Here is a 19159-nt window from a genome sequence, read left to right as displayed (position 1 = left end):
GTACCACACTCCAACCAACTGAACCATACTGGCCAGGGCGCGGAGAGCTTTTTAAGAACAAGTTTTGAAGCACTGTTCAATCCTCTGACCTGTATACATGTATAACTTTTTAAAAAGACTTAAAAAGCTAATATACCAAAAATTTAAAAATCTAACAGGAAGTGCAGCCATGAGAAGGTTGGAGAGCTAGTGTGAACTGTCATTTCTTTGCTTAGAGCTGATAGAGAAGGTGAAACAAAGTTTCATCAAAAAGAAGAAAATAACAGTGCTCACTTGGGCAGCACATATACTAAAATTGGAATGATACAGAGATGATTAGCATTTCCCTTGCTCAAGGATGACATGAAAATTCATGAAGCATTCCATATTTTTTTTTAAAACCCACAAGAAAAGAAAGTTTAGAGAGTAAAAGTCCCACATAATTCTCCTACAAGTCAACAGTTTATTCCATCCAACTTATGTGCAAATAGTAACACACACACACACACAGAGCCTTAATTTTATAAATGATACATAAATACATACCCATTGTAAAAAATATCCAAACAGCATAGAAGTGTATTATTGTTTGGCAGATAGTTTGTTTCAATACTGTATCTTTGACATCTTTACATGTCAGAACATATAAATCTATCTTGTTATTTTAAAACTAGTGGCCCAGTGCACGAAATTCGTGCACTCGGGGTGGGAGGGGGGTCCCCCAGCATGGCCTGTGCCCTGTCACAATGCGGGAGCCCCGTGACCCATCACCCGAAAGAGGTAGGCCCCGCCCACCCATCCGGGGCTCCTTGATGGATTGCCCCAAAGAGGTAGGCCAGAGCTGGAGGAGGCCTGCGGACTCCCAGTGCAGGCTCACGGAGGCCCCGCCATGGCCCTGCCCCTGGGCCGGGCCACAGCGGAATCCTGTGAACCTCCGCACACCTGTGGACCCTTGGCCGGGCCCACGGTGGAGGGGCCTCTCTATGCCTGCGGAACCCTGGGCCGGCGCAGGGGGGCAGGGACATGAGCCTCCCATTCCCTGGGCCCATTGCCGAGGTCGGGGACACGAGCCTCAAGTCCCTGGGCTGGCGCAGGGGGCGGGGCCATGAGCCTCACCTCCCGGGGCTGGGGACACGAGCCTCAAGTCCCCTGGCTGGTGCAGGGGGCGGGAGCGCAAGCCTCACGTCCCAGGGCCCGTTGTCGGGGTTGGGGACATGAGCCTCATGTCTTCGGGTTGGCGCAAGGAGCGGGGACACAGCCTGCTGATGGGTCATTACGTGATGGCGTCCCAACAAATTTGCATATTATTCTATTATTAGGTAGTAGAAGACTATAGCATCCTGTGCATTACTTACATAACTTATTTAAATAAACTTCTATTCTTGTACACTTAGAGTGGTTACAAGTTTCAGTGCTTTATTAAATGTCCTTTACAGCCGAAACCAGTTTGGCTCAGTGGATAGAGCGTCGGCCTGCGGACTGAAGGGTCCCAGGTTCGATTCTGGTGGGGGGCATGTACCTTGGTTGCGGGCATATCACCAGTGGGAGATGTGCAGGAGGCAGCTGATAGATGTTTCTCTCTCATCGAGGTTTCTAACTATCTCTCTCCCTTCCTCTCTGTAAAAAATCAATAAAATATATTTTAAAAAAATAAATAAATAAATGTCCTTTATAAATATACTAGAGGCCCGGTCACAAAATTCGTGCAAAGGCCTTGGCCCTGGCTCCCGCCCACCATGGCAGCGGCTTTGTCCGGAAGGAAGGACGTCTGGAAGGACATCCGGTCTAATTAACATATTATGCTTTTATTATTATAGATTTTGTGCACATGTCTGAAACTTATTTAGAAGTATATTTTCTGGGTCAAAGGTTATACCCATTTAAAAATTTAATAGATATTAGCAAGTGCCCTTTAAATCAATTGTTCCAATTTATAGACCTTCATCTATGCATGAAACTACCTGTTTCCCCACATCCTTGGCAATAGTAGGTATTATTTATCCTTTTATTATTTGCTAAAGTGATGAGTAGAAAGGACAGTATTTTGATGTTTTCATTCCACTTCTGTAAAAGTGAAGTTGAGTGTATTTTTATACCTTTATTAACCACTAGTATGTCTTACTTTATGAATTGCCTTTTGCTCATTGTTCTTTTGAACTATTTATTTTTTTTATTGATTTGTAAAAGCTTCTTAAATATTAAAGATAGTAGCTCTACTCTTTTTTTAAATATGTTTTTATTGATTTTAAAGAGAGAGGAAGGGAGGGGGAGAGAGAAACATTGATGAGAGAGAGAAACATCAATCAGTTGCCTCCTACACAGCCCCTATTGGGGACCGAGCCGGCAACCTGGGCATGTGCCATGACCTAGAATGGAACCAGCAACCTCTCAGTGCTTGGGACGACATTCAAACAATGACATGAAAATTCATGAAGCATTCCATATTTAAAACACACACACACACACACACACACACACACACACACACACACACACAAGAAAAGAAAATTTTGAGCCACATCAGCCAGGGCAGCTCTTCTCTGTTTTATGTATTTGAACATGCTCCCAAGTTTATGCTTTAACTTTCTATAGTATTTGTGTGTAGTATAGCTGTCTTACATTTTTATGTGTTCAAATTTATCAAGTTTACGTTTCTATGTATTTAAATTTACCAGTAATTTTCTTTATGGTGTCTGTGTTTGTATCAAATGTAGAAATACTTACTTGGCCCATTTTATTCAGTAAACATTATGATCACAGACCTTGCACCTATGTGCTTTTCAAATTCTATAAAGATATTTGAAACATGGATTAAAATATATTTTGTTCCAGAAAACAAAAATAAAATTGCAAACTGTAAATTACTGTTTAATTAAATGTTTACAACTTTAACCATATACCAGATTTATTAATTATTAAAAATGCATTTGAAAACAATTTATCGGACAGATTTTTCCCATCTCATCAAAGTTCTTAGGAAGAAACGTGATTACAGAGAAATCATAAATTAGATGTTTCCTATACCCAAACAATATCGAGGCAAAACTACAAAAATGGTTTTCAAAAAATTATAGTTAATATGGGTTGGGTACACCAAATATGTTTGGATGACTGACTAGACAGCTTCCAGAAGGGATAACTGAGGTCCCTGGTGTCTAGGAATAGCCGGTTCTTAAGCTCAAAGTCGAAAAAGAAAAAGGAAGAAGGAGGGGAAGAGAGAAAGAAAGGGCTGTGCTTTTTTCTAATACTAGTAGCTTTTATTATTTATGTTTAAATTGTGGATTCATTAGTAATTAATTTTGATATGAAATATATGAAGCTTTTTTTCTCTCCTAGGAAACCAGTTGTGTCTAATCCATTTGTTTGTGTATTTATTTAGTTAGTTATTAATATATTGCATTGATTTCAGAGAGGAAAGGGGGGGGGAGAGAGAGAGAGAGAGAGAATGAATGAATCATCAATGGTGAGAGAGAATCATTGATTGGCTGCCTCCTGCAGCCCCTATAGGGAAACAAGCCCACAACCCAGGCATATGCTTTGACTGGGAATTGAACTGTGACCTCCTGGTTCATAGATTAATACTCAACCACTGAGCCACACCAGCTGGGCTTGAAACTTTTTGAAAAGCTACCTTTGGTCATAAACTATATTCCCACAATGTATGTGTCTTCAATTCATTTTTTCAATAGGAGAACAAATTACTACTTAAAATTGCAAGTTGGTTATCAGTATTCTTTCAAAAGTTGTTTGGGTGGGAGACCTTTTTGGGGAAAAACAACTGGCTTCTCTACTACCTAACAAATGCGGGGGAGGGTGGAAATGTGTAAATACATGTTTTGAGAGGAAAAGAATTAAATATCACACTGAGGAATAGAAGAGTACTAGGAGTTCAGAGAAGAGCACAGCTGTGCTCCCTGAAAGCACTGCGAGAAGTTTGGTAGAGTAGGGAACGCTGGAGTGGGGTCTTGAAGTAGGGACAGGTGTTGGAAGGCAGTGGTCGTCAAGCTGGGGTACTCATGCCCTTGATGGTACAAGGTCCAAAAGAGACATGACAGATGGCATTGAAGGTTCAATTTCTGGGTCTTTAGTCCATCTGTTCCCATTCATAAAACCCATCAGCTAGAGTGCACAGCACAGGCAACCCCTGAAATGCTGGTCTTTGTCTAGAACAGGTACCTTCCACCCATCTCTACCTTATTATGGAGCATTTCACTTAAGTATAAAAAGCCCTCTGGGTCACAAAACAAAGAAACAATCCTAAATGTTGGGGTACATGACCAGAAGTTCATGCTTTGGGGCCTAGGTGGCAAATTCTTTTGCAAGTGAGATCATTTCCAATACTTTGCTTTTAACAAAATTGAGAGAGAAACTAATTAAGATGTCAGCTAATAGGTCATTAATAACAATTTTTGATATGTTCACCAGGTGCTTTCATAGAATTATATTTCAGAAATTCAAACAAGAGTGATGATTCCCTAACAAAGCTCCTGCTAGCCCATCTATGTATCTATCTAAATGAGCTTTTCCAGAGCTTTTATATATAGAAATGAAAAATAGGAATAGATTGGATTCTGAACTCGGCCTAATTCAAACAATGAGAATATTCATTTTCAGATAAATTAACTAATTGGAGAAAAAAAATCCCTATCTATCCTTGTAAGATACTTTTCCAACCAGTTTTTTTTATTGTTTTCTATCTTGAATAATTGTTTATCTTCCTACAATTGTAATAAGTAAAGGTAACTTAAACCAGGGATGAAAAAAATAAACACTTAGAGCCCTATGGTTATTAGAAATGAAAGCAAAATTAATCTTTCAATTTACATACACATTTTTGTGGCAGAGTGGTAGGTGAGGTGATCAGTAAAAGGCTTCTAAGCATGAAAATGTTTTCTATTAGGATAAAATTATGTGGGCAAAGTGGAAATGGAAATAGAAGTTCAAGGTGGAAAGGAATGATATAAAAACTTCAACTATCAAAGAAGAACTTGTTGGTGTGTTTTTTAAGTGAAGAATGGTGGGTTTTAAATTGCTGGGATTCTTAGATTCCATTGGTGACATTAAAGGGTGATGGAAGAGTTTATTTTAAAATATCAATATTTACAATACTCCAGAAATGACATCTTTTGCAGTTACTGAAGCATTTCATATGTTTATTCAAAAAGATGCAGAAGATACATAGTTTTAAAAACATTTTAGGGAGGAGGATAGCAACAAAATATTTTAAGGAGTCTGCCAGGAAAATCTTGTTCTAATGCTGGAGTCATGCTGATGTTTGTGGATTTACTGCAGAGAGGAGGATTGAAGGCAGAGAAGAAAGGGACACAGCTCATGCAGCACACACAGTTCCATGGGGAAACATGGGCAGGACTAAGGAAGCAAGCAGAGGACTTAGGAGAGAGGAGAGACACTGTTTAACTGAGATTGGGGTCGGGGGGGGGGGGGTTGCGTTCCAGATGGTGACCTTGAGCTAGAGCAGGGGCAAGTCCAAGAGGTAAGTTTGGATAGAGCATAGGACACTGATGACTTTGGACAATGAGAAGAGATCTTTGGAAACTCAGCTCTGGAGGAAAGAAGCCACAGTCTGCATTTAAGGCTTGGGGCGGGCCTGTAACCTGGGAACATTAGAACTGCTTCATATTCTGTCTACTCCCAGATGGGCTCAGGTGGTCAGTCAGAGGGGAATTAAAGGGTTTCCGCACATCAGAAGGAGCCCAGTTTGGGGTCATCAGGTATGGTTACTAGCATACTTGGCCGGTTTGCTTTCTCAGTGATGTGGTCCACTTGATGGGAGTGATGAGAGCATTTGGCAGAAGAACAGAGGAGGCTTTGGGGAGGCAGGGACTGTCAGCCTTGTCCACTAGTTTTCTGGTCCCTCCCTCCCTCCCTCCCTCCCTCCCTCCCTCCCTCCCTCCCTTCCTTCCTTTCTTCCTTCCTTCCTTCCTCCCTCCCTTCCTTCCTCCCTCCCTCCCTCCCTCCCTCCCTCCCTCCTTCCCTCCCTCCCTCCCTCCCTCCTTTTTATTCCTCACCCAAGGATATTTTTCCATTGATTTTTAGAGAGAGTGGAAGAGAGAGGGAAAAACAGACAAATATTGATGTGAGAGAAGCACATCGATTGGTTACCTCCTGCACAAGTCCCCACCCAGGCCTGGGCCCTGGAGGAGCCTACAACTGAGGTATGTGCTCTTAACTGGGATCAAACCTGGGACCCTTCCCGTAGGTGATGCTCTATCCACTGAGCCAGATGGGCTGTGGCATAATTTCTTCTCTTTTTCCACAGTACTTACACCTTCTAACATACCATAGAATTTATTAGTTATTTTTATTGCCTTATGTAGGATATATGATGCAGGGAGCTCTGCTTTGTTCACCACTGTATCCCAAGTCACTAGAACATGGCATAGTTTGTGCTTAATAAATATCTATTGAGTAAGCATTCAATGAAAGAACAGATATGTTTATGCATTATACATTTATTATTTCCTTAATTAACAAAGTGATGTTCAGCCTGCAAGGGGGTTTATGTTGGCACAACTCAGAAGGAAGAAAATAAAGTGGAACCTCTAACTCACACCATACACAAAACAAAAATAAATTTCAGATGCAGTAAAGACTTAAGTGTACATAATTAAACAACAAAAACTTTGGAGTAAAATCTAGGAGACCAGCCTGGGCAGCGTGCCTCAGTGGTTGAGCATCGACCTATGAACTAGGAGGTCACGGTTCGATTCCTGATCAGGGCACATGTCCAGATTGCGGGCTGATCCCCAGTGGGTGGTGTGCAGGAGGCAGCCAATTGATTCTCATCATTGATGTTTCTATCTCTCCCTCTCCTTCCTCTCTGAAATCAATAAAACTATATTTTAAAAAAGAAGAAACTAGAAAACTAACAAAAGTAATTTAAAACAAAATCTAGGAGACCAGATGAACCATCTAGGATGGGGCAGATCCTCTTAACTAATGAAGAAAACTCAGGAGCCATAAAGAGAAAGAGGGACACATTTGACAATATGAAAACTTTAAGGAATATGTGTGGTAGAAGGCAACAGAGTCAGCAGACAAACGATAGATTTCGAGGAAGTATTTGAAATGTTGATAAGAGCAAATGGGTTATCTTTAACACAGAAATCAAAAGACTCTTAAAAATTGAGCAGAACATGATTGGCATATAATCAAATCTAAAAGGCTAATAAAGAAATGAAACACACACACACACACACACACACACACAAAAGAAATTATATTTAGATAAACTTAGGGACATGGAATTAAAGTATCAAAAGTTATCACTTTATACCCATCTGAGGAAAGTTACAAGTACATGGTGTCTGTTGCTGGCAGGAATGTGGGGAAAGGATGTTCTCTTGGTGGGCTGGTAGAAATCTGAATTGTCACAGCCTTGTTGAAAAGCAGTCTGATGACATTTATCAGAATTAAAAATACACTTCTTGGCTTTGCATTAACACTCCTGGGATTCTCATAGAAATAAAACCGCAATTTTTTAGTTAGAGATATAAATAAATAAATGTTTATTGCAGTATGGTTTATCATGGCAAAAGACTGGGAAGAAAAAGTGAATGTTCTTCAGTAAGGGACTAGTTGAACACATTACAGTATCATTCTCACCATAGTGTGTGTGCAGTATTCAAAAGGATTGCATTAGCCTACCTGTAGAGAAAGCTACTAGATTAGTTACAGGGTTATCTGGGAAGGTCATAACTATGAAATGGGAAATGAGGGAGGGGAAAGCAAATTAAAAGGAAAAAAATACTGTACTAAAGGACAGAAAAGTATGCCATAATCCCATTTATGTAAAATGATGCCTGTGTAGGTAATGACATTTGAAATTAACCTTCAGACTTATAGGCAAGTTTTAAAAAAAGGTCAGGTCCAGAAAATTCTATGTCAAATCAGTGCCAACTTAGTATTACATTTCTTCAGGAAATATAAGAGTTTTTGAAATGTAAATTCTAGGGCAGGTAGAATGAATGTGTTCTGGATTCTTCTGTCCTCCTTCCCCCACCCCTCCACCTTCTCTCAGCCCATGACGGCATCGTGATTAAGATTGAGGTGCAGACCAACGACGAGGGCTCAGAGAGCTTGGAGACGCCAGAGCCCCTGATGGGACAGGTGGAAGAACATGGCTTCCAGGACTCGGAGTTGGGTGACCCGTGTGGAGAACAGCCAGATCTGGACATGCAGGAGCAGGAAAACATGTTGGAGGAGTCCACAGAAGGCTCCGGCGAGTTCAGCGAGCTCAAGCAGATGCTGGTGCAGCAGAGAAACTGCACAGGTCAGTCGGGGCAGGGACACTGATGGTTCAACAGGTGTGACAGAAACCAAGCACAACCTCAGGTACAAGCTTCCTGCCTCAGGGTTTATGAGCATCTGTCTCTGGGCTAGGGAAGAGGTGTTAAAGCCAAATACTAGGTCAGGCAGGATCCCTCCTTCTACAGGCAGGAGAAGATCAAATGAATTGCCCAAGATGGTGGCAAAGCTAAAACTTCCCTGTGCTGACATGTCCTTGATTGTTCTTATGTCACACTAGATCTCTCACCTGACTTCAAAATTTCAACCCTTGGAGAGCACGTTTTTTTGTTTTGTTAATCCTCACCTCAAGATCTTTTTTTCATTGATTTTTAGAGAGAGTGTAAGGAAGGGGACGAGAAAGAAATATCGATGTGAGAGAGACACATCAATTGGCTGCCTTCTGCACGTGCCCAGGACCCTTCAGTCCAAGGACCGATGCTCTAAACACTGAACCAAATTGGCTAGGGCCAGAGCACATTTTATATATATACTAAAGGCCCAGTGCACGGATTCATGCACCGGTGGGGCCCCCCAGCCTGGCCTGCGCCCTCTTGCAATCTAAGACCCCTCAGGGGATGTTAGACTGCTGGTTTTGGCCCGATCCCTGCAGGAGGCCTGGCCTGCAGGGATCAGGCCAAAACTGGCAGTCCAACATCCCCCGAGGGATGTAGTAGTGCATGAAGTGGCAGGCAGCTGGGGAAGAGCCGCTCCCGCTCATCCCAGCCCTGCTACACCTGCTGCCACCAGTAGCAGCTGCACTCGCCAGGTGTGAGCCTGGCATCTGGTGCCCATTGGTCAGCTGAAGTGGCGCTCCCACTGTGGGAGCGCACTGACCACCAGGGGGCAGCTCCTACATTGAGTGTCTGCCTGCTGGTGATCAGTGCACATCATAGCGACTGGTTGACTGGTGGTTCGGTTGCTTAGGGTTTTATATATATAGACTAGAGGCCTGGTGCACGAAATTTATGCACTGGGGGTGGGGTCCTTCAGCCTGGCCTGCACCCTCTCACAGTCCAGGATCCCTTGGAGGATGTCCACCTATGAAATTTGTGCACTTGCAGGGGTGATCCTTCAACCCAGTCTGCGCCCTCTCGCAGTCCGGGAGCCCTCGGGGGATGTCCAACTGCCACAGAGGCAGGAAAGGCTTCCACCACCGCCATTGTGCTCGCCAGCCATGAGCCCTTCTGGATGAGCAGCGCTCCCCCTCTGGGAGCGCACTGACCACCAGGGGGCAGCTCCTGCATTGAGCGTCTGCCCCTGGTGGTCAGTGCGCATCATAGCGACCGGTCATTCTGCTGTTTGGTCAATTTGCATATTAGCCTTTTATTATATAGGATATTTTATTTCAGAGTGGGAGGGAGAGAGAGAATCATCAATGATGAGAATCATGCCACAACCTGGGCATGTACCCTGAATGGGAATTGAACTGTGAACTCCTGATTCATAGGTAAACGTTCAACCAGTGAGCCACACTGGCCAGGCAAGAGCACATGTTTTAAAACAACTGACTGTGCTTTTTCTAGTAGAATCTAGGCATCATTTTCATTTAATTATAAAATTTCAGGGTCACCATTCTGCAAACTTATGAGTCCAAGGAGAACAGTAGAGAAGTGGGCTTGCACAGCCTCATCCCAGGATATCTTTTGTGGTCATTTTCTGATGCTGAACCAACCATCCATGCATTCCTAAGAAGCCCTACCTGATTGTGGTGGTGTCTTTCTTAAACCTATATTAGACCTTGTTAGCTACTATTTTATACAGGAGCTTTATAACTGCATTCACAAATAAAATGAACCTGAAGTTCTCTTGAGTCATCCTCATCTGTATTGGAAGCAATATTGTAGTTGACTTAACCAATGATCTGGAAAGCTTTTGCTCTTTTTTCTATATTCTAAAAGTAATGTATAATATAGGAACTAAGTATGTTCCTTAAATTTTTGGTAGAACTCACTTGGGTTTGGATAATTGATTATGTGTGAAAGTCAACCATCATAGCAATTTACATATTCTTTATATTTAGAAATATGTCCACATCCATTTTCTATTTATTTTCCAATTTTTATTTATTGAATTGAGAGAGAGAGAGAGAGAGAGAAAGAAACATTGATTTGTTGTTCCCCTTATTCATGCATTCATTGGTTACTTCTCATATGTGCCCTGACCGGAGATCAAACCCACAACCTTGGCATATTGGATGACACTAACCAACTGAGCTACCTGGCCAGGGCATTTTAGTTAGGTTTTTTAAAGTATTATGTTGATTTTTTAAAGTTTTTTTATTTTATCTAAGATGATTTCTCTGCAGTTTGCCTTTTTGCACCTAATAAAATGTGGACATCCTTGGTCAAAAAATGTGGATCTAGTTCCTTATTTTTATCTTTTAAACATTTTTTATTATCCTCACTCAAGGATATATGTATATATATTTTTAATTGTAAAGAGAGAAAGGGGAAGGAGAGAAAAAGAGAGCAATATCAATGTGAGAGAGAAAAATTGGTTGGTTGCCTCCCATACATGCCCCAATTGGAGATCAAACCTGCAACCTTTTGGTGTACAAGAGGATCCTCCAACCAACTGAGCCACACCAGCCAGGGCTAGCTCCTTATCCTATACAAGAGGCCCAGTGCACGAAATTCGTCCCTCAGCCTGGCCTGCGCCCTCTTGCAGTCCAGAAGCCATTGGGAACGTCCGACTGCCAGCTTAGGCCTTGGAGAGTGGGCCGAAGCCGGCAGTCAGACATCCCCCAAGGGGCCGTGGACTGCGAGAGGGTGCAGGGCGGGCTGAGGGACAGCCCCCGCCCTCCAATGCACGAATAACTGCATGCTGTTTCAGAAGCCTTTTTAATATACTGTGTTGTCTTTCACAAAAGAATAGTGAATTGATTCCAGTCAAGGGCATGTACCTTGGTTGCGAGCACGTCCCAAGTAGGGGGTGTGCAGGATGCAGCTGATCGATGTTTCTCTTTCATCAATGTTTCTAACTCTCTATTCCTCTCCCTTCTTCTCTGTAAAAAATCAGTAAAATATATATTTTTTAAAAAGAATAGTGAAAGACACAAATCAAATTGTGAGTAGATGCTAAATTAGACCTTCATAATAGAAATTCCAGATTGTCCTTTGAACAGTCCCCACTAATTCTATTAGAACCTTAGAAAATTACTAAATAGTCCTTTTGGGATTTTGAGCCATGAATTTTAGGGCCAGATGTTCCATTCTTATTTCATTAAGAAAAAACAACTCTGATGCTGAGTCATTGAGATTCTTTCTCTTCCTCTCTGAAATAAAATATATAAATATAAAATGTGCTGGAGAGTCTGAATCCTCTAAGGTCTATACTTCCCCCTCTGTCTTTCACAAACAACCCTGGATAAACACCAGGGCAGCTAGTTACCAACCTCGAAAGCTGCTTCCTCCTTCCCCGTCTTTTAAGCATTGTGGTCCTAGGACCTTCTAGATCACTTCCTGTCAAGAATCCTGACAGTACTGAGGCAGCGTTGTCTTATGGAGCTCAGCACATCTATGTTCTGACTATTACACTGCAATTGTTCTGGCTTCAGAGGAGTAGTAGAAAGTGCTATGGCCTGGCAGTCGCTAATAAACTTAAAAGACCTTGCCAGTCACAGCCGCTGCCAGCTTCAGTCTCTCTGGCAGTTGAGGAGATTGAGTAGGTGGTTCCCAAACTGCAGGCTCTGGAAGTTCTGACTTTACTTACTTTATTTGGGAACACAACTTGCTATCTACAGTCTTGGATGCCCCATGTCTGTGAAGTGGGGATAAGATATAGTGAATATGAAAAGAGAGAATAGGTATGAAGTGCTTTGAAGAAGTTCTCTGTTTGCTTTTAAGAATTCCATAAGTGCAGATTGTTATTGCATCTTCCATCTCACAGGTGGGATTAGAAAAGTGACTTTCTCAGGTCACACAAAGTTGGTCAGTGTGACTAAAAATAGAATCCCCCATTAACAGTGTTTAGGGAGTACCAAATAAGTTCAAGGCACTTGAGAAAACCCAAACAGGCATGGGAGGCCACTCCTTTCCCCTAGGACTTACATTCTCATGGGCCACAGGAACACAGCCTTATTTTGGTCGTAAAAGACCAGATTAGAGGGGGGAGGGGGAGGCCATTCGTTAGTGGGAGTGTTTGTGGCACACACACCAGGGCTTGTGGGAAAGGCAAATGAAACCCCCTACCGTAGCTTCAGGGTTGCTAGAGCCTGACTGTGCAGGTGAGTCATCCACCTGTGCAGGGGAGATGCTGCAGGGGAAGGCTGAATTCTCGGTCCTGAGGAGGTGCACCCCACATGCTGAGGGCTGCAGGTTGGGATGATCAGGGAAGGTTTTAGGGAGATGAGAGGATTGGAGGTGGGTGTTAATTGATGGGCACGATTTGGAGACATGGGAACGGGGCGGGGGGCGGGGGAGTGATGAGTAAAGGTACCTGAGGAGAAATCTCCAGTTGAGTCAGAAAAGATGTAGCCAGTGGGGCTGAGCTGAGTTCAGGTAGAGGAGACCCGGTGACAACTTGATGAGTCAAGACCCTTCGGATACAGCGGGAAGAAACCCATCCCTTAAGTAACTTAAATGGAAAATTAGTTTATGGGCTTGAATGACTGGTAGGTTCACGTGTATGCCAACCTCAGCACCTGGATCTGGGGGCCCCTCAAGAGGACTCACATACTGGTGTTCTTTCCTGCTGATTACTAGCAATGTGGGAAATGGGCACCAGCAACTCGCCTTACGTAAAGTTCTGAGAGGATCTGGGCTCATTCCTGAACCAAATGGGTATATTGGTTATTTAGCCAACCCTGTGGCTGTGGGGATCACAGTGGCAGGCACTGGAAAGTCTTGTCCCAAAGAAAGGAATTAGGGTGACAATATTTGTGCCATGCTTATTGGTGAGGATGGAGCGATGCTTACCTAGATTAGCGTTGCCAGTGCTAGGCAGCAGCTAATGTCTTCTTACTGTCTCTCCCTTCCTGTGCCTGGAGCAGAGGGGATCGTGATCAAAACCGAGGAACAGGAGGAGGAGGAGGAGGAAGAGGAGGAGGACGAGCTGCCGCAGCACTTGCAGGACCTCGGGGAGCTGTCCGGGAGATACAGCGCCAGCATATACCAGACCCCGCTGCCAGGGGAGCTGTCTCCTGAGGGCGAGGAGAGCCCCCCGCCCCTGCAGCTAGGAAACCCGGTGGTGAAGAGGCTGGCGCCCATGTCCCATGGCGACCGGCACATGGGTGACCGGCACATGAGTGACAACCGGAGCTCCTCGAGTCAGCAGCAGCGGAACCGGCGTGGAGAGCGGCCCTTCACCTGCATGGAGTGCGGCAAGAGCTTCCGGCTGAAGATCAACCTCATCATCCACCAGCGCAACCACATCAAGGAGGGGCCCTACCAGTGCTCTGAGTGCGAGGTCAGCTTTCGGCACAAGCAGCAGCTCACGCTGCACCAGCGCATCCATCGCGTCCGTGGAGGCTACGTGTCGCCAGAGCGTGGGCCAGGCTTCGCTTCCAAGCACACGCTCAAGCCACGCCCCAAGTCGCCCAGCTCAGGCAGTGGCGGCGGCCCCAAGCCCTACAAGTGCCCCGAGTGCGACAGCAGCTTCAGCCACAAGTCGAGCCTGACCAAGCACCAGATCACGCACACGGGTGAGCGGCCCTATACATGCCCGGAGTGCAAGAAGAGCTTCCGCCTGCACATCAGCCTGGTCATCCACCAGCGTGTGCATGCGGGCAAACACGAAGTCTCCTTCATCTGCAGTCTGTGCGGCAAAAGCTTCAGCCGCCCTTCTCACCTGCTGCGCCACCAGCGGACTCACACGGGCGAGCGGCCCTTCAAGTGCCCCGAGTGCGAGAAGAGCTTCAGCGAGAAATCCAAGCTCACCAACCACTGTCGCGTGCACTCCCGGGAGCGCCCTCACTCCTGTCCAGAGTGCGGCAAGAGCTTCATCCGCAAGCACCACCTGCTGGAGCACCGGCGCATCCACACGGGCGAGCGGCCCTACCACTGCGCAGAGTGTGGCAAGCGCTTCACGCAGAAGCATCACCTGTTGGAGCACCAGCGCGCCCACACGGGCGAGCGGCCCTATCCCTGCACGCACTGCGCAAAGTGCTTCCGCTACAAGCAGTCGCTCAAGTACCACCTGCGGACCCACACAGGCGAATGAGCCGCTGCCCAGCCTGCCTGCCCAGAGGCCTGAACCCAGCGGGCAGGGCACCCCTCTAAGCCCCCAGCCCCTTTGCTGTGAGCCCCCCTCTCCTTTCATCCCTCCTCCCAAGGACACAGGGGTCCTGAGACCAGGTCACTTGCTGCCGTGTTTACCGGGGCTCCAGGGGTGGGGAGAGCTTGGACCTGGGGGAACCCCTTCGGGCTGTTAATTTCCTTGACAATAAAATGGATGAAACCAATCAGCACGGGGGGAGTGATTTGGCCGCCTGCCACTGGGAGGGGCGGTGCAAGGGCACTTAGTTGGGGATAGAACTTTATAATTACCTTTTGGATACTGTGGTTCTATTTGATAATAATAGAGTAATTTTTTAAAAGATGAGTGTTTCCTGTTTGCCGTTTTTGTTTGGTTTTGAAGGGGAGGGGTTGAGAAGGTGGCCAAGGGACATCATGTGCCTAGTGTCAGTTGACAGGTTTTCTTGAGTCCCTTTTATGTGCTTATTCCCTATGTTGGATGGTGAAGGGGATGCAGATCCCGCTGATTATAAAATCGAAGAGAGACGGGGCTAAGGAGCTTGAAACAGTGAATGGGCCTGTGGAAGTGTAGAAGCTCCTGGCGCCCTGATGTTGGTGGACAAGTGGGAGCTCAGGGGGAGGCAGGAAGAGTGACAGGTCTAGCATGGCCTGGAGAGATGGTCCTGCAGCAAAAGCTGGGTGCTTCCCTCAGGACCAAGCAGCCTGCTGAGCTTGAGATGTGGCTGAGGGTGGTGTGGCTGGTGGAGGGAGGCATAGGGAAGGGGTGCAAAGGCCCCTGGGGCCAGTCTTAGGGGAAACCGTAAAAGATGACACCATTCTGGACTTTTTTTAATTTTGTTTGTATGTTGCCCTAAAACTACTCTCTAGATTTGTTACATGCATGAATGCACCCTGGTTTCACTAGATATTCATTACCAGTTGCCGTCCAGCGAGGCCTAGAGAAAATGCAGGCATGTTCCATTGCCCACAGAGCAAATGACTCGTTCTGCTCCTGGGTTTGGCAGTGACCCAGAGAGAGTTCAGGTGATATGGAGGCGAATGGAGTGCCCACTCTGAGAACTGGGGAGGCCAGACTTCGCTGAAGGCAGAGAGACTGACCTGAGAGACAAGAAGTAGGCAGACTAAGCCGTGAGTCTGGGAGTGGGGAGGGGCTAACACACAGGAGAATTAGAGCGAGGAGATGCTACACTATTGTCTAAAAGGACCACAGCAGTCAACCCACCCCTTTCCTTGTAAAGATGCACAAAGCATGGAAAGGGGAAGTGATGCCCAAAAGCTGACACTTGAAAGGATATGACTTCTCTGTTTACACTGCAAATTTGTAAAAGGATGGTAGGACATCGGGGCAGGCAGCCAGAGCAGGGGCAGAGGCTGGATTGGCACAAAGAGCTGGAGAGGTGGCCAGTCTTAATCCAGATCTCCAGAACCAGCTGGAGAGGAGTCACATCCAGAAGCAGGGACTTGTATGCAGGAAACAGTGCCAAGCACACAGTGTTCTACTGACCACAGGAGCTGGAGAAGTCAGGACAGCTTCTCCGTGGAGGTGGATCTGTGGGCTGGGAGAATTCCATAGATGAGGAAAATGAGGAAGGCCTTTGGGTGGGGGTATTCGGAAGTGTGGAAGTGTGGAAAGTGGGCTGTAATTGATGAGAGAACAGTGATTGATTTGGGAGAGAACTTGTGGAGAGAAAACAGGGTCAACAAGGTTGGCTTGGAGTAGACCTGGGGTGCAGAGGGATCTCAGACTTCAAGACTGGAGTTTGAATTTGACCTTTTATGAGAAATCACTGAAGACTGCTGAGCAGGAGAGAACATTGATGCAAATAGATGGCAAAAGACTGAACCTGGAGAAGGAATCCTACCATAGACATGGGAGAACCAACTGTATTCAATGGATGGGTCATGATGATGTTAAAGGATGGCTGAGGAAATGGCTCTTTTGAACACCACCGTATTTGAAGCCTTGAAGAGGTGTTGGCAGAGATTTTTTGGAAATATTTAGTGGAGGGCCATTGCTGCTCCAAATCTTGACTAGTCCTGGAATTTGAGGACCAAAGAGTGCTGGAAACATTCTGACTCAAGTGAAAGATGATGTTTTGGGATGAAATCCAGGGTAGGAATTCAGAGAGTAACTTCATTTGTTATGCATTTACCAAGAATGGTGCTAACAGGCTTTCTTTTTCTAGGCATCTGGTGTAAAAGATTCAGTATAGTCAAAGACTGGTACTTCTTATGTGGAGCTGGGCTGTCAGGGGATCTCTGTGTCCCTATCTCCCTTTCCTGGGCTTTAACCCCCTCTTCAGGCCTCTTCCGTCTACGCATCCAGCACCCTGGACTCCAGTCGTCCCTCTCCTCATCCTGACACCTTGATACCATCATGATTCTTACTTTCCACCTGGCATAAGTTCCATAGTGGTCCGAGGCCGACATCTACAGAGATGGTCGCTAAAGTGTGGACAGCCTCTGGGGTCAAGCAGATGTAGATTTCAATTTAGTTGTGTGAACTTGCACAAACTAACAGAAAACCAACTTCCACATCTGTTCAGGGGGATAACGAAGTTCCTATTGTTCTGAGGCTTAAATAACATAAAGAACAAATACATAACAAAGGCATTGGCACCTACTAAAGTTTTTTTTAAAATATATTTTATTGATTTTTTACAGAGAGGAAAGGAGAGGGATAGAGAGTTAGAAACATCGATCAGCTGCCTCCTGCACACCCCCTACTGGGGATATGCCCGCAACCAAGGTACATGCCCTTGACCGGAATCGAACCTGGGACCCTTGAGTCCGCAGTCCGACGCTCTATCTACTAAGCCAAACCGGTTTGGGCCTGAAGTTTTGATAGAAGTTGTCTAGAAGCTAAAATTTCATTATGAGCTTCTAGCTAATAATGCCAGTTTAATTTCATTAAAACAGAAGTTCACGTAGGTGGTGGGCTGACAGTGTATTGTAAAAGAATGAATCTCTGAAAAGGAAATTTCCCCAGCAAGCAGAAGCGGAAAATTATTTTCATGTGAGGAAGTTCAAATCAAACCATATAGGCAACTACACTGGGTCATGATGTCATAGTTGGTGGGGCCGGGGGGGGGAGGGCGTTCAGCAGTGGGTAATACCCTCCTTGCTGGGTATCGGGTACTCTTTCTTAGTGCTTCCCAAGAGTGCCCTTAATTTAATTAGAAAGCCAAACTTTAAAACTCCTAAATTGCCACTGGCCCCATGGGGTTCTGTACCAGAAAGAATAATTGCCACTTATTGAGCACATATTACTTTAGAAGACTGCCTTCTAAACAATGCATAATTCTGTATGCATCATTTGACTCGTTTCATAGGTGAAGAGCTTGAGGTTCAGAGAGATTAAATAGGCCCAAAGTCACACAGCAATCAAATGGTAGAGCCAGGATTTGAACCTGTGTCTTACTCTAAAGTCCACGTGCTTGGCCACAAAGTTCTTTCCCTGGGACCTGAAAGATTATTAAAAAAAGGAAAGCCGGCGCCTCTTTCAAATTATTCCATTTTATTCTTAGACAAAATGAAGGAAAACAACATATCAAGCAGAACATGCTCTGTGCCATATGTTTGTCAAAATTATGAATGTAGTAAGAAAATAAAACTTTTAGAGGCAAAAATGGCCTTGGTGTCCAGCCTATGGTTTTCCAAATGGAGAAGTTGAGACAAAGAGGAGCAGGTTGCCTGTGCTGGCTTGGTCACTCACGGAGGTCAGCAGATGGAGCAGGGCCTGGCCCCTCAGGGATGCGCACTGTCACACAGCCCCCATTTTTATTAATATATGTGTGCAAAGCGTTGTGCTGAGCTTCATGGAGAAACAAAGGATCAGGAAGCCATCCACTGCCATGACCACACTGAGCCTGATGGAGACTCTGGCCTAATTCTCTAGACTCAGCCTTTGGGAGTCTGGAGAGCCGAGGCCATCATGGAGGCCTGTAGGCAGAAAGAGCCACACCTCCATCTTTTCTCTGTCCCTCCTGTTAGGGTAGCTTTAACGAGCCAGGTGTCGGTGGGGACCTTTCCTGAGGCAATGTGGTAGGCTCTTCAGATTAAGGGATCAGGGCCAGAGGCCTCTGGGCCCTGCTGTTGCCAGGGCAACGGTGAATCAGGCCAAGGCCTATCCTCCAGCTTTTTGGAAAGTGTTTTGGTGCTGAGGCCTCTTGCTGCTTCCCAGGCATAGTGAGAATCTCTAGATTTAAATTTAAGAATCGATTCTGCATTTTCTAGTTCTAGTTAGGTTCCTTGAAACGAGTATTTTTTGTTAAAACATAATAGAATCTAACCTTTTTACTTCTATTTTCTACAAAGGGTAACTCCAGCCTAAAAGAATTTTTTTAAAAAGGGAGAGAGGGAAAGGGGTGGGGGGAGAGAAAGGAAGTAAGAAGAAAAAGAGAGAAAGGGAGGGAGGGAGGGAGGGAGGGAGGAAGGGAGGGAGGGAGGGAGAAAGAAAGGAAGAGGAAAAGAAAAAAGAAAAGAAAGAAGGAAGAAAGAGGAAAGAAAAATGAAATCAAGTAGTACTGATAGTGGCCTCACATGAAAACTTCCAGGAAGCAGTCAGACCCTACCCTCGAGTTTGTTAGGGATAATAATCATCATCACTGATTCTTACCATGTTCCAGGCACTGTAATGAGTTAATGCTGTCTTGTTTTATCTTGTGACAACCTGT

The 19159-nt window shown here is 45.2% G+C and overlaps 1 protein-coding gene across 1 annotated transcript in view; it reads left to right on the top strand.

The window, feature by feature from the left end:
• Positions 1 to 14828, top strand: part of ZNF777 (zinc finger protein 777) — a gene marked incomplete at its 5' end in the record, with an annotated part of 30293 nt that extends 15465 nt beyond the window's left edge. The window contains 2 exons of the mRNA XM_081102514.1: positions 8021 to 8272; positions 13280 to 14828. Coding sequence (XP_080958640.1) covers positions 8021 to 8272; positions 13280 to 14448 — 1421 coding nt within the window. The 3' untranslated portion in view covers positions 14449 to 14828. The remainder of the gene's footprint in view (positions 1 to 8020; positions 8273 to 13279) is intronic.
• Positions 14829 to 19159: the final 4331 nt, after the last annotated feature.

This window comes from Myotis nattereri (assembly GCF_964212035.1).
Source record: "Myotis nattereri genome assembly, chromosome: 11".
Taxonomy (NCBI): Eukaryota; Metazoa; Chordata; class Mammalia; order Chiroptera; family Vespertilionidae; genus Myotis; species Myotis nattereri.
This window is presented reverse-complemented; position numbering and strand designations above follow the sequence as displayed.